This window comes from Hirundo rustica, chromosome 5, assembly GCF_015227805.2.
Source record: "Hirundo rustica isolate bHirRus1 chromosome 5, bHirRus1.pri.v3, whole genome shotgun sequence".
Taxonomy (NCBI): domain Eukaryota; kingdom Metazoa; phylum Chordata; class Aves; order Passeriformes; family Hirundinidae; genus Hirundo; species Hirundo rustica.
In genome coordinates this window covers 59,168,848-59,181,757 of record NC_053454.1, presented here as the reverse complement: position 1 = coordinate 59,181,757, position 12,910 = coordinate 59,168,848, and the positions used below count along the sequence as shown (strand labels likewise).

At 48.6% G+C, this 12,910-nt stretch overlaps 2 protein-coding genes across 7 annotated transcripts in view; one reads left to right on the top strand and one right to left on the bottom strand.

The window, feature by feature from the left end:
- The window catches only part of LRBA (LPS responsive beige-like anchor protein), a 366,633-nt gene that overhangs the window by 197,284 nt on the left and 156,439 nt on the right, over positions 1 to 12,910 (top strand). For all 6 annotated transcript variants that reach the window (XM_040065850.2, XM_040065848.2, XM_040065849.2 and 3 more), the window contains exon 40: positions 2,104 to 2,240. In XM_040065850.2, coding sequence (XP_039921784.1) covers positions 2,104 to 2,240 — 137 coding nt within the window. The remainder of the gene's footprint in view (positions 1 to 2,103; positions 2,241 to 12,910) is intronic.
- MAB21L2 (mab-21 like 2) lies at positions 5,611 to 8,254 on the bottom strand. Its single transcript, XM_040065855.2, has one exon. It carries the CDS (start codon positions 7,210 to 7,212, stop codon positions 6,133 to 6,135), a length of 1,080 nt encoding a protein of 359 aa, XP_039921789.1. The 5' UTR covers positions 7,213 to 8,254; the 3' UTR covers positions 5,611 to 6,132.

The following is a 12,910-nucleotide window of genomic DNA, read 5'->3' as shown; positions in this document are numbered from 1 at the left end:
TTCTTTTTTTTCTTTTTTTTCCCTCCTTCTGAAGAAATAGTACTTAAAATCATTCAGCTTACTTCAGTTTACATAATCACATGCAACCTTTGCTGATGTTGCAATCGCAGTGGAGTGGGTCCATTTCTGTACAGTTCAAAATGTAAAACCAGAGTAACCAGTGGTTCAGAGACTGGCAGTTATAAAGTGTCTCAACTGCTATTTTGCTATTTGAGGAACACGGGTTTTACAGGGAAAATGCAAACTTCTCTGTGTTCTTTTGCTTCTCATCTGGAATTCCGTGTACGCTTACTTTAGGGGAAAAATGTCATCTATTGGATAATTCTGGTTCCCTGAGAAGCTGCTAGTATACTCTTACATTGATATGGATCATGTATATGATAATTCACTGAAAATGCTGGAAGTGATTATTTATTGGCATTTTGCTTATCCTTGGCCTGCATTCCACTTCAAAAAAAAAAAAAAAAAAAGGCAAAGTTTAAAAATGCAGCATAAGGAAAAAGAAAACCTGCACAGGAAGTGTAAAGTAAAATAAAGTAATGGGAGAATGATGCAAAGGCATTTCTCTATATGAATCTTTTATTTTTTCCCTTTCTGCCATGAGCTTTCTTCTCAATAGCCTTCTCCATGTTTCCTTCTATTATGCATTCATTGGTTTGAGTAATACATTCATACTGTAATAGAGGTGAAAGGGGAGTTTAATTATATAATCTTGACAATGGCAATAGGATTAAGAAGTAATCCTCGCTAATAAAGTGGTGTGGGCTAGAAATGAAGTGGAAATTGTCAGGGGTCTTCTACAGGACCTGGACTGCCCCAGCTTCTGCATCTGTCTGCTTTCCCTGTAATTGAATGTCTGCCAGTGATTGAAAAAATGTTATTTCTCCTCTGGATTACATGCTAATGTACAGGGGGCAAAGGGAGACAGCAAAAGAACACATAGCTGCTTATTTCATCCATTTGTGGGGGTGAGCTTTGGGAAATCATGGCAGTTCCACAGCTATCTCATGCCCATCTGCAGACACAATGTATTTGTACGCTGGGAATAGAGGGCAAAGCTGCTCTGATCTCAGCAGAGCATCTCTTCTTTTGTCCTAGTGGCACACATTGAGATTGATGTGAGATTAAGGACCATCACCCTCCTAACAATCGATGGAAATGACAATTCATCTGAATTTTTTGTCAGTTATTCTCACGTTGATTACCTGAACGTGTGTACCTCATTTATAGATGCTTTATTAAAACAAAATTGTCTATGTCACTTTAATATCTTCCACTGTTTTACAAAAGTCAGATAATATTGCAGCCACATAACTTCATTTCCTTGCCTCTTAATCAGCTGGATGACAAACCTAACCTGCTTTCTTTCTGTATGTGTTAGTTTATATAATGCTGAATCTATTGTTTTCAGTAGTAGTCTGATTTGTCCCTGTGATAAGCCCTGTGGAGATGTGATTATTCCAATAAAAATTCATTCAGTTGGAAACCAACCCTCCAGCTGTTTACTCCCACAGTCCCCGAGCTACACTAACGCTGTATGGAATCCTTGAACAATATTTAACGTGGAATCCAAAGCATCTTTAAAACATTTTACTTTAGGCCCTGTAACATTGTGTAACCTTAACAATAGATTTCCAGCATCCATGAGGGAACACTTTGCAGTTAGACAACTTTGAGCCTCGACTGCTGCGCTCATCTTTGTGAAATGCTATCAAAACTTCCCAGCAACTAAGGAATGCATCAGACAGTATGATTTCAAGCGTTCATGTGTGCACTCTCTATGCTTCGTGTCACAGAAGTTGTGCAACTCTCGGAGTTTCTTGGGCAGAGAATGTGTCTGAGTAAAAGCTGGAGACTGCCATGCTAAAGCCAGCTCTGTGTAATGTATGCAGCAGTTTGCAATTGCAGCTGCTCCAGTGCTCGGCAGCACAGAGACACTGCAAATCTGTTACATATGTTCTTTTCTGGGACTGAAAGGGGTTTGCTCTTTAAGGACGAGCTGTGCTCTTTGCTTTATTTTAATGTCTTTGGCCTGAAAAGCGAGTAATTTGTACTCGCATTCTTTTCAGTTTGAACATTGTTGGTGTTTCCCCGCTTTGGCAGGTCCAGTGTCCCTCAGCACACCAGCTCAGCTTGTGGCACCCTCCGTAGTAGTGAAAGGCACCCTTTCCATCACTCTTTCTGAGCTCTACTTTGAGGTGGATGAAGAAGATCCTAGTTTTAAGAAAATCGACCCAAAGGTAAGAGATCATTGACCCTGAGCTCTGAGAGATGATGACAAATTACCCAAGACCTTTAATTCTTCACTTGACTTCCTTTACCTCTATTGGGCTGCAGTGTTGCTGCTTTAATAACTTTGCCACTGACCATATATGTTGCTGAACTTCACGTAGGTGACACCTCCTTTCCTGCTCCTTTTTCCTCCCCCTCCCACAATTCGACCCTACTTGAATGTTAATTAGCTTGCTGGGAATAAAGCTCCAGGGAGACGTGTCTGAAATAAAGACATCTTGAATCGCAGGCCTGTGTGAATGTGGGGAAGTTCAGCAAAGCTTTTAGCCCAAATACTTTTTGTTTTACTTTCCCGATTTTAGCAAATGTCAGTGTAAAACAGCACTGAACTTGCCACACTCCTGAGTTTGCAGTGCTCCTGTCGTATTTCTCTATAACACGTTTTACAGGGCCTGTTATTATTTATTGTGCCTAAGCATAAAACATAATTGCCTTTCTAAAAGATGTTTCTGAGCTGACTTGCTAATTTCCACAAACTTTATTTGCTCCGAGTTGCTTGATTACTCGTCTTTTGGTTAAAAATAGTAGCCTTCAGTAAAATTCCAGTTTCAAAGGGAGCATATCATGCAGTTAGCGTAATAACGTTGCACTTGAATGTTTTCTACAATGTTTCAGCAACATTTCAAAAGTAACTGGTAAATATTTTCACAACTTGAGCATAGTCACGGCTCTTGGTTTTTTAAATATCTGCCTAATGTTAAACTGAGTAGTAATTTCATTGGGAAGGGTGCTGCTGGAAGAAGTAGTGGTTTTCTATTTGTCTGTAGAGAGAATACCTTGTGTATTAAACACAGGTTCAGTTCTTTGTTCCTGTTGAGTAAATTGCTCTTGTCTGTATTAAAAATGGCATCGGTGGGTCTGAAAGCTGGGATTATCAAATCCTATCAGGGGAAAAAAAATTATTTTGAAAAGCCGTGCTCTCAATTTGTTAGAGATAGATTTTAATATTAGCAATTAACTAGGATTGTGATTTTATGCGATATCATAAATGAGATTTAACTTTTCTTTTGGTCCTGAAGAATTTTTGAAATATATTGGAAATTATTTTAAGTATAATGCTTAAAAATTTTATATGCTTACTCCTTCTATTATGTTTCACTAATACCCCCCCATATTTAACTAAAAAAACCCCCCATTTAATGGTGAAAAGAATATAAATGTGAAATTAAAGTTAGTTCGATATGTTACTGTATTGCATTTTCCATCTAAAATGTTCTGCTTTGTATTGTCTTAGCATGAGAAAAGACTTACAGACCTGCATTATTCTGCATTTTTGGTTTTCACGTTCAGCACATAGGGTCTTTGAGTACAGTTCCTAATTCTTACCATTCCTGTTATGTGTTTTGTGGGAACACTGACATATATAGTTAGCCTCCTTTTCTCCTGCTTCCCAGTATGTGGTAGAGGTTGTTTTCTTAACTGCAAGCAGGCGTTCTGGTTTGGTTTGACTCTATCATTTACTCTGTGTCTGAGAGATTTTCTTAGAGTTGTTATAACAGGAGAGGTTGATTACTTGAAATACTGACTACACCTCTTAACATTCTGCTTGCTGTGTTACTTTAGCTGCAAGTCTTAAAATTAAAAACAAAACAAACGCCTTTTAAAATGCCTCAGGAGTAGGGGGGGAGCTAAAAATCAGATCTGAATAATTTTATTTTAAAAATTAAGTAATCTTACAAACAGCCTCTTTTCAAGCATTACCGCCTCCCTGCCCCGCCCTGTGCTGAAGTCAGTGTGCTTTGATAGCGAGGATGAGCTGCTGCAGAAAATGCTCCTTGGAGAAAAAAAAAAGGAAGAAAGCCCCCACAACTAATCCGCTCTAAACTCAGCAGGCCTGCTTAATTAATGAGGCTTCATCTGTTTGATAAATTTAAGTTCCCTGTATATTTGTCTAAACTACCGAAAAGAAAACATTGTGACAGGTTCCTGAAAGAAAACCTGCCTCAGGTAGCGATAGCATCGGCAGCGATACGATCAGAGTTTGTACGCGGGCTCCGCGCTGTTTTGGGAAGGAAAGGGAAGCCCCGCGGGCTAACCCTGTTCTGCCAGGTGATCCTGGATCAGCGCTGCGCAAAGCGCTCGGATGGCTCCACAAAAGACTCGTGGAGCTCAGCCGGGGCTGGAGGGGCTGCGGGGCCGGGGTGTGGCCGCTCGGCCGGGCAGGGCGGCCCCGCGCTCCCCGCTCCATCGCTCCGGCTGCTGCCGCCATCCAGGATTTCGTTCTTAAACTTAGAGGCAAAGGCAGCTCAAGTTTGAATGGTTATTCTTTCCACCTCCGTCCAAAAAGAAACGAAAATAGTTCTGTGGGGCAAGAACTTGAGGTTTTGATTTTTTTTTTTTTTTCTTTTCCCCCCCCCTGCCCACGAAAGGATACGAAAGCTCGCTCGAAATGCTCCGAGCCGGCATTGCAATCTTTCGGGCAGCGCGAGCGGGTAACGCTAGCGTGTTTTAAATCTCAGGAATGCGTTCCCGATAAAAATCCTGCTGGTATTTCTCAGTCGTCCCGAGCAAGCTTATAGCGAAATGGCTACGGGGAGTCAGGCAGAGCTTCGCTTTGGGGGAGAGGGGGCTCGGGCAGGGAGGGAGATCGGCAGAGAGCGCCCGGGTGCCGGTGTAGGACCGGGTGGTTTCCTGACGGGTTCCTGCTTATCTCCCCGTCTGACTATGCGGCGGTGCGATTTTATACTGTACTTAAAAATCCGGGCAAAAGCAAATGTTTGTTTAAAAAAAGATCGACCGGTCGCTCTAAATGGCATTAATTATTCAGGGTAGATCTATACTTCCTTCGTGTCAAAGTCAAATGGATAGCGTGTTCGCTTTGGGAAGCGAAAGCTAACAGCGATGGTTTTTTAAAACAAAATGCAGTGCTCGAGATTTACAGGAGGAAAATAAAAGCAAGGAATACCATAAGGGAAAAAAAAAAAAAATATTAAAGGGAAAAGAAAGGACTGTAGGGTAGGAAAAGGCATGCTGTAATTCTGACTAAACTGTGCTGGGCTGCTGTGCGATGCTCCATATATTCCAAGATTTAGAACACAATCTTTGAGTAATAGAAATATAGTAGATGTCACTGATGCTGAACTACAGAATATATAAGATTTTTTTTTTTCTTAGATGCACCTTTTTTTTTTTTTTTAATCGAAACTAGAAGGAGGTTTAGAAAACATCAGTCAATACGCTGAGCTAAGGCTTGGGCTAGGTGTTGCGTTTAGCTTATCTTTACATCTCATAGTTTCGTTTCTTAAAAAAAAAAATCCTTCTGAGGTTCAGAAAGAATCTACTTGCCTGAATTTAAGAACCATTCACAAAAAGTCAGCGTAAAGTTAAAGTAATATTTTTATTACTATTTGCAACAAGTCAGTTGTGGGGCACGTAATCTGACCTTGGCACCGCAATACATTTAACATCAGTAAAACTTTTTTAAAGGGAGATTTGTACATATAGTTAAATAATTTTTTTTTTTTTTCACTTGGTGACAACATTCAGGCAAACGAGAGAGCATAAGAAAAGGACTATACATGGATTGGAAAATGTACCTTTAGGGTTTCGTTTTGGAGTTGCAAAAGTCCGATCGCTTCTTTTTGTGACCTTTTAAAAATTCACATTGGAGGACAGGAGGAGAGAGGCTCTTCCCTTCTTCCGTGCAAGGCGGTGAGAGTTTATGCCGGGAAAGCCGTCGGCAAGTTTTTAAAGGCCGAGCTGCAGGTGGGTGGGGGGGGTGGCGGGGGCGCTTGTCTTTCGCCGCCTCTTTCCGTCGTGGTTCGCGTTAAATAAAAAAGTTTTTTAGGCGCTGTTTTGTTGTTTACGGAGGGCGAGTTTTTGTGCGCGGGGGTGTTAACCCTATAGCTTGTCGAGGCTTTTGGGATTGGTGAGGATTTCTCTGGCTAGCCTCCAGGTCTGTTTGGCAGCGCTTTCCAGGGCCGAGTGGGGTTTGCCCTGAAAGAGGTCTAGGTTGGGCAGGAAGTAGTGGGGGCAGCGCCGGCACTGCAGGCAGGAGATGAGCTGCAGGAGGATGCCGTTCAGCCGGTCGCCCAGGCACGCCTCGTCCCAGTCGGTCTCCCGCGGGTGCTTCTCGCACTCGTACAGCAGCAGCGTCTTCATGTGGTAGTTGTTGAGGGGCTGGCCGGGCAGCTCCAGGTGCCGGTCGCGCAGCGTCTTCAGCACCGACAGGCACTTGTTCCGGCAGCCGCCCATCAGCAGCCGGTTCTCGGCCTCGCCGAACTGCAGCACCCACGCGTCGCTCTCGGCCGAGCTCTGCTTGCCCGTCAGCGAGTAGCACTCCTTGGAGAGCAGGTTGAAGCCCTCCGCCTTCACCTCCGCCACCCGGTTGGGGCCGGGCCAGGGGATGTGGGGCATGGGCCACTGCGCCGCGCTGCGCGGCCAGATCCCGGTGCACTTGAAGGCGGGCGTGATCTGCACCACGTACCGCTCCCGGATGCGCAGCTTCACCTCGCTCGTGTCCGCGATCATCTTCACCACGTCCCGGTAGCTGCACTTGTCCACGGCCTGGGCCACCAGCGTCTGGAAGCGGGAGCGGATCTTGCGGGCGGACAGGTAGCCCGAGGCGGTGATGAACTCCACCCAGAGGGACATGCTGCGCTTGCGGCCGTCGCTCAGCTTGAGCACGGCGCAGCCCGGCAGGGAGCCGTCGTCCACGAAGTTGAAGACCCCCATCTGGTTGAGGTAGAGCACCACCTCGAACTCGGTGGGCGAGATCACCTCCAGCCCCTCGTAGCGGGCGTCGATCTCGCTCAGGGAGCTGATGAAGCGCGGCTCCTGCACCTCCACCTCCTTCAGCACGTCCGACACGACCTTGCACACCTCGCGGATGGTCTTGGCGATGGCCGCCTTGCGCGCCTGGCAGCGCTCCGTGTAGTATTTGTTGAGCTGGTAGACCAGCTTGGCCTGCGCGGCGATCATGTTGGGGCACAGGTCCGGGCTGTACACCGGGCTCTCGCAGTACGTTGAGGGATCCAATGCTTTAGCGGTGGCTGCAGCTTTGCGGAGGGCACCGGCCAAATCTCAGACCCCTACCGCCTCCGAGAAGAAGGCGGCAGCGGCGCGCCAGTGAGAGCAATTAAAGAAATCGGGGAGGGCGGCGAAGCACAAAGGAGCGAAGCCCGGCGCTGCCCCGGCGAGGAGGAGGAGGAGGAGCGGGCTGGGCGGCGGTGCTGGCGACGCCGGAGCCGGTGCAGGAGCGGCGGGCAGCCCCCGCGGGCTCCCGGAGCGCAAAGTTTAGGATGGCGATGGGGGCAGGGAAGTCTGGGCTGCCTCTGCGCTCAGGCGCCCACCCCCCCGCGCAGCGACAAAAACGCCGTTTCAATAGTTCATGGAAAAAACAAACAAACAAACAAACAAAAGCGACAAAACCAAAACGGCAAACAAACTTCCCCAGGACTTGCAGAAGATCCCCGCAGAAAAGCCGGTCGGCGGCGAAGTTTAAAACCGCACACGGTACGAGAGGAGGAGAAGAATGCGAGCAATGCCCTCAGCGGAAGAGTGAACTCTGTGTCTGTCTGTCTGTCTGCCTCTCTCTCTCTCTCTTTCAGTCCGTGGCACCGCCAGAGATGTGCATGAGTTTGGCTGCCGCTCGCTCAGACTGTCAGGGGGTGTTGTTGATTTCCCTTTTCCTGCTGGAGGCGTTGGCTGAACCCGGCTCTGTGGCTGTCTCTATCTTTACGCGCAGGCGGGCGCACTTGGTCTGTGATCTCTCATTCCCGTCCCGCAGCTCTACATGGATTGTTGTGAGAGAGACTCTATGGAGAGGAGCTGTTGCTTTTTTTTGTTTGTTTGTTTGTTTTGTTTTGTTTTCTTTGCACAAGACCGTGTTTTATCCTGTGAGCGGGAGGAGGGCGTGTAGCTGCCGTGCCCGGGATGGCTTCTCCTCCCCCTCCCCAGCCCTGGAAGTGCGCGCCGAGGCTCCCGGTGTCCGCGCCTCTCGCTCCGCTCCTGCCGCGCCGTGCGCCCGCGTCCCTCTCGCGGCGCTGCCGCCGGGCCCTGTAGTTTATGAATGGGGCCGCGCGCGGGCGCGGGGCGGGGCCGCGCCGCCAATCGCCGCCGAGCTGTCAGCGCCGCGGCCAATCGCGGCCGCCCGCGCGCGCACACGCGCCCGCGCTCCCGCCCCCCGGCCCCGCGCCGGGGCTGGGAGCCGGGATGGGGCCGCGGGGCAGCGAGGATCCGGGAGCCCCGGCACCCGGCGCGGGGTGGTGGGGGCGAGAAAACCAAACATCCCTGAAAGTTCGCCCTGCCGGCAGGTGAAGGGCGAGCCGAGCTCGCTGCCCCCTCCGCTCGCTGCGAGGGGCACCCGGCGGCAGTGCCGGTGTGTGCGGGGAAAGGGGAGAGGCGGGCCGGGGCTTCACCGCAGGCATAAATCTTATTCCGCTTGATGCCGGGCTGCAGCAGTGAAAGTGAGACCGTCACCGGAGTAGCGTGGCACACCTTGTTTTACTGCCCCCAGTCACCTTAATTTAGATAAATCTTGTGCCATAAAGTTCTTTTCATCCTCCTAAAGCGCAGGATTGAGTTATTCGGAAGGAAGCGATATTTTATGCAAGTTTGTATTAATAGAATGTGGAATGACTTGGACATAAAGCCGTAGCTCCGTGGTGTCAGGTCGGAGGGAGCCCCGGGGCAGTACCTGCTGCAGAGCAGCCGGATCTGCTTCTCCTGCGGGAACTTAGGCTGGAAAGGGACGGCAATTTCCACACCTTCGGGGCGAGGGTGCGTAGCTGCTTTGCCCTCCCTTGGGCCGTGCAGTCCCGCGGTGCGGGGCGGCTCTCGCCGCCGGGAGCCCCGCTGGGACCGTGGCCGTGCCCGTGCGGAGGCGCGGTGCGCTCCTCCGTGCGGAGCCTCCCGGTAACCCGCTCGCAGCGGTTGGGCTCGGTTCCTTGCGCTCCCCTCCTTTCTCTGCAGCTGGCTGATTTTAATTAAGAAAATACCGCCGTCTGTTTTCTGTGTGCGTTTAAATTAGAAACATGTCTGGTGCCGGCCGTACCGCTGCAAAGAAGTACGGACGTGCCCGGCGCCGGTGCGGCTCCGTCCTCCGCGAGGAGAGGATCGGGCTCCCTGCTTCCCTGCCCGCCGCCGGGGCGCTCCGCGCCCGGAGATGGGGGGCTGGCCCGGCGGCCCGCGGTGCCCGGTGCTGCCGGCGGTGTCAGGTGTCCCCGCCGGGCCCGGCCCCGTCGGGAGGGAGACGAGCGCGGGGCCGGCTCCGAGGCCAGCAGCTTCCGAAGGGTGGGGGAGAAGGGGCAGGCTGCCGCGAGGGCAGAGTCGCTGGCTCGCCGGGGCGCCGGCGCCGCCGCTCGCACGGTCTCTGGGTGTCCCGGGGATGCGCGGGCCGGAGCGGGGCTCTCCGCCCCGGGGCGCGGGTAAGTGCCTGCGGAGCCGCCCCGGGGCGCCCGGAGGCAGCGCCGGGCGGGCGTCGCTGCGCTTCGCTTGCGCGGAGCCTCTCTGCGGAGCAGCCAGGGTCCCACGCCTCGCCTCCCGCTGCCCTGCGGCAAAGGGAAGAGTTAGTTAGGGCTGGGGGTTCCTTTCGCACGCCGCCGTCAAGGCTCCCGGGGCGCGCTCGCTGCCGGGCCGGCACCGCTCTCCGCGCCGGCGAGGGCTCTGCACAGCCGCCCTCCGAGCGGAGGTGGGCAGCGCGGCTCCGCGGGGTCTCGCTTCCCGCAGGGAGCGCCCAGCCTGCGGGTTACCGTGTCCTGGGCACGGAGGAGATTGCCGGAGCCCTCCGGCGGCCCTGGCAATGGCGGGGGCACACGCGTTCCTATTTTCAGGGTAAAAGCGGAAGGAGGGGGCCATTCCCTTCCCAGCCCCCCAACAAAGGTGCTTAATGATGTAGCGTTACCAGTGTTCAGATTTAAAACAATTCATTAACAATTTTCCTGCCTGAGGTTGAAGCCCTAGTAAATAATAAATCAGCTAAACAAAAGCTGACTTTAATTTATTGCCCCAACGCTAATTAGAAACATCATTTGAGCAATAAACTTAAACACTTCCAGCAAATAATGCACGTGAAACCCTTCTCTCCCGTGTCTGGGCGTTTGTGGCCGCGCTGCATTAAGACCAGCTTCATCTGTGGCGGAATTTGCTCTCGCCCGGATGAATAATTGAAGGGGGAACAGGATCCGAGGAGGCTATAATTGAAGAGCCCTTGTCACCTCTGCTTTTATGTATGTTAGTGTAGAAGTCCATCAGCAGCTCCTTGATGGTGTATAAAACGAAGTGGCATCCCCTCCAGCAGCAGGAGATACTGTATTCCATTAAAAAAGACCGCGTGCCTGTGTGCGCCGCAGAGAGGGAAACTCTCAGGGCTAAAAGCCACTTGAAGTCTTCAGACCGATTGATCTGTATTCTCTCGTTATAATCCGTCTCATCATACTTGAGTTAATGAGGCAGGGGCGGGGGTGATCTGATGGTCCTTGACAAATTCATTAGGGAGGCTGCGGGACATTTTATTTGACTGTTAAACATCGTGTTTGTTTGGTTTAAGCAGTGCCAACATCAGCATGCCGCTGCCTGGAGCTATGGTGTTTTGTTAGCGAGGGCTTCTGTAAAAAGATACCGGGAAGGGGACGCGGTGTGCAGGGTTTGCTCTTGCCTTGGCTCCTCCTGCCCCCTCCCGCTCGTACGGCAGGGAGCTCGGGCGGGTGTAAATCCGGCCGTGCAGGCAAGGGATGTGCCACCGTGTTTTCTTCACACACAGGATGGCAAAGTAGCAGCGAAGGGCTGCCATTAAGACTTTTTTCCTTTTTTATTTTTTTTTCCTTTATTTTTTTTTTTTCCTCCAAGAGAACACAATATACTCGTGTTAACTGCTAAAACAACAAAAGAAAAAAAAAAGCTGGAAAGCAGCTCAGAATTTTAGCAATAAGCGTGAGAGTTTCCTGCTGCGTTATGATATAGCATACTTTAATTTGATTGCCTAGCTAGCTTATCAGCGTGGCATATGCTAAATATTTGGTGTCTTTTAATCACGACTGGTGTATTGTAAAGTTTCTAAAGCATGCTACTGATAGAAGGTGTAATTTTTAAGGTAAATCAAAGTTTAATCAAAGTGACTTAAGGCTATTAAAGGATTTTTGCCAAGCTTGTCCTTTTTCTCTCCCTTGCTGAGAGGCAGAGGGAAAAGTGAATTCAGGAGCAGGTGCTCTCAAACGGGCTGAGAAGTATTTTTAAGACTAGCACATGAAATATGTATGTGTTTGTATGTGCTTTGTTCATGGCAGCTTTGCAGATGAGACCTAGCTAGTGTTCCATTATTTTCTGGTAGTTGGTTTCCTCTCTGTCCTTTCATTTAATGGAAAAAAAAGTTTAGCAGAAAACAGAATAATTAATCTGCTTGTGGAACCTAGCATTGTGTTATTTTTTTCCTGGAGATCAGTCTTCAAACATTCTCAGCTTTAAGTGCTTTGTAGGACTCTGCTTCCATTTATAGAAGAACTGTATGGGAAAAGAGCTAGTGCCCTTTGCCTGTCATTTTCATACATTCCTGCACTGCTGATGAAGCTTGAACTGCTGCAGGGAATGTATGGATTTGAAAAGAAATGATTCAGTAGTGCACGTTGTGTTTCCCCACAGCAGAATGGGGTTAATAGTTACGGCCAATGCTGCGCTGGGTTTGAGGGATAAAATTCCTTTTGCATTTGATGGTGTATGGTATGTCCCTCTTTTTGGGAGTCATGGCTTGGCTTTAGCATCTGCTAATCTGTTCTAAGGTCTGTGTATACAAAGTTAGTTGATGGCACGCACTGGAGGAGAAAGGATAATTTCATTTTTACAAATGTCATTAATGTATCTCAACAGCCTAAAGAGTTGTATGAATTTTGTACCTTTTTTTCCTGTGAAGATGGAGTGGTATGGCAATTAAAGAATTTATACGTGTTTCTAAGTCTCTTCTAGCTGTCATTTCTTCAGCAGGAAAGCAGTTGGTTCCAGCTACTCTTTTAAGTAGCTGCTTTCCTGTTTGGTGTTAAATGTGAACGTATTCATAATCTGGTGTTTAACCATAAGCAATCTGCTGCTGAGGGACATTTTCTAATGCTTTGAACTTTGTATTAAAGGTATCATCTTCTCTTTTCTCATGGTGACTAACAGTGATTTCTTTAGCTGTAGACTGGTTTGAATGCTAAACATTGTTTTGTAAGTTTATCTTTAATAAGTTGGCAGTCAGGGAAAATCAGACATGTACTAAAAAGGAACAATCCTAGTGCTTTTGTAAAATTTTCCTCTTGTAAAAACTTCACGTAGGCCTTTTGTTTGGATGCAGTTGGGGTGGGTGCATGCTGTTTCATCCATTAGAAATAACCAAGTTCATGTGTGTTGGCTGGTCTTTGTTTATAATAACTGATTAATTATATTCATAACATCCCTTTTAAGAAGTGGGAGCATGTAACATGCCAGGATTTTCTCAGCTTCACCTCCAGTTGGATGTATTAACAATTATTTGCTTGAGAAAAAATGGGAGGTGAGCTACAGAGAAATGTCTGGTTCTTAAAATTGCTGTGAGGCTGAATCAGTGCTTCTTTTAAAAGTACAAAAAATACAAAGATGTTATAAGCAAAATCACTTTTGGAAATGAAAAAAGGTTAATTTGCAGGTTTTTGGCTCTTTTTTTTGTCAG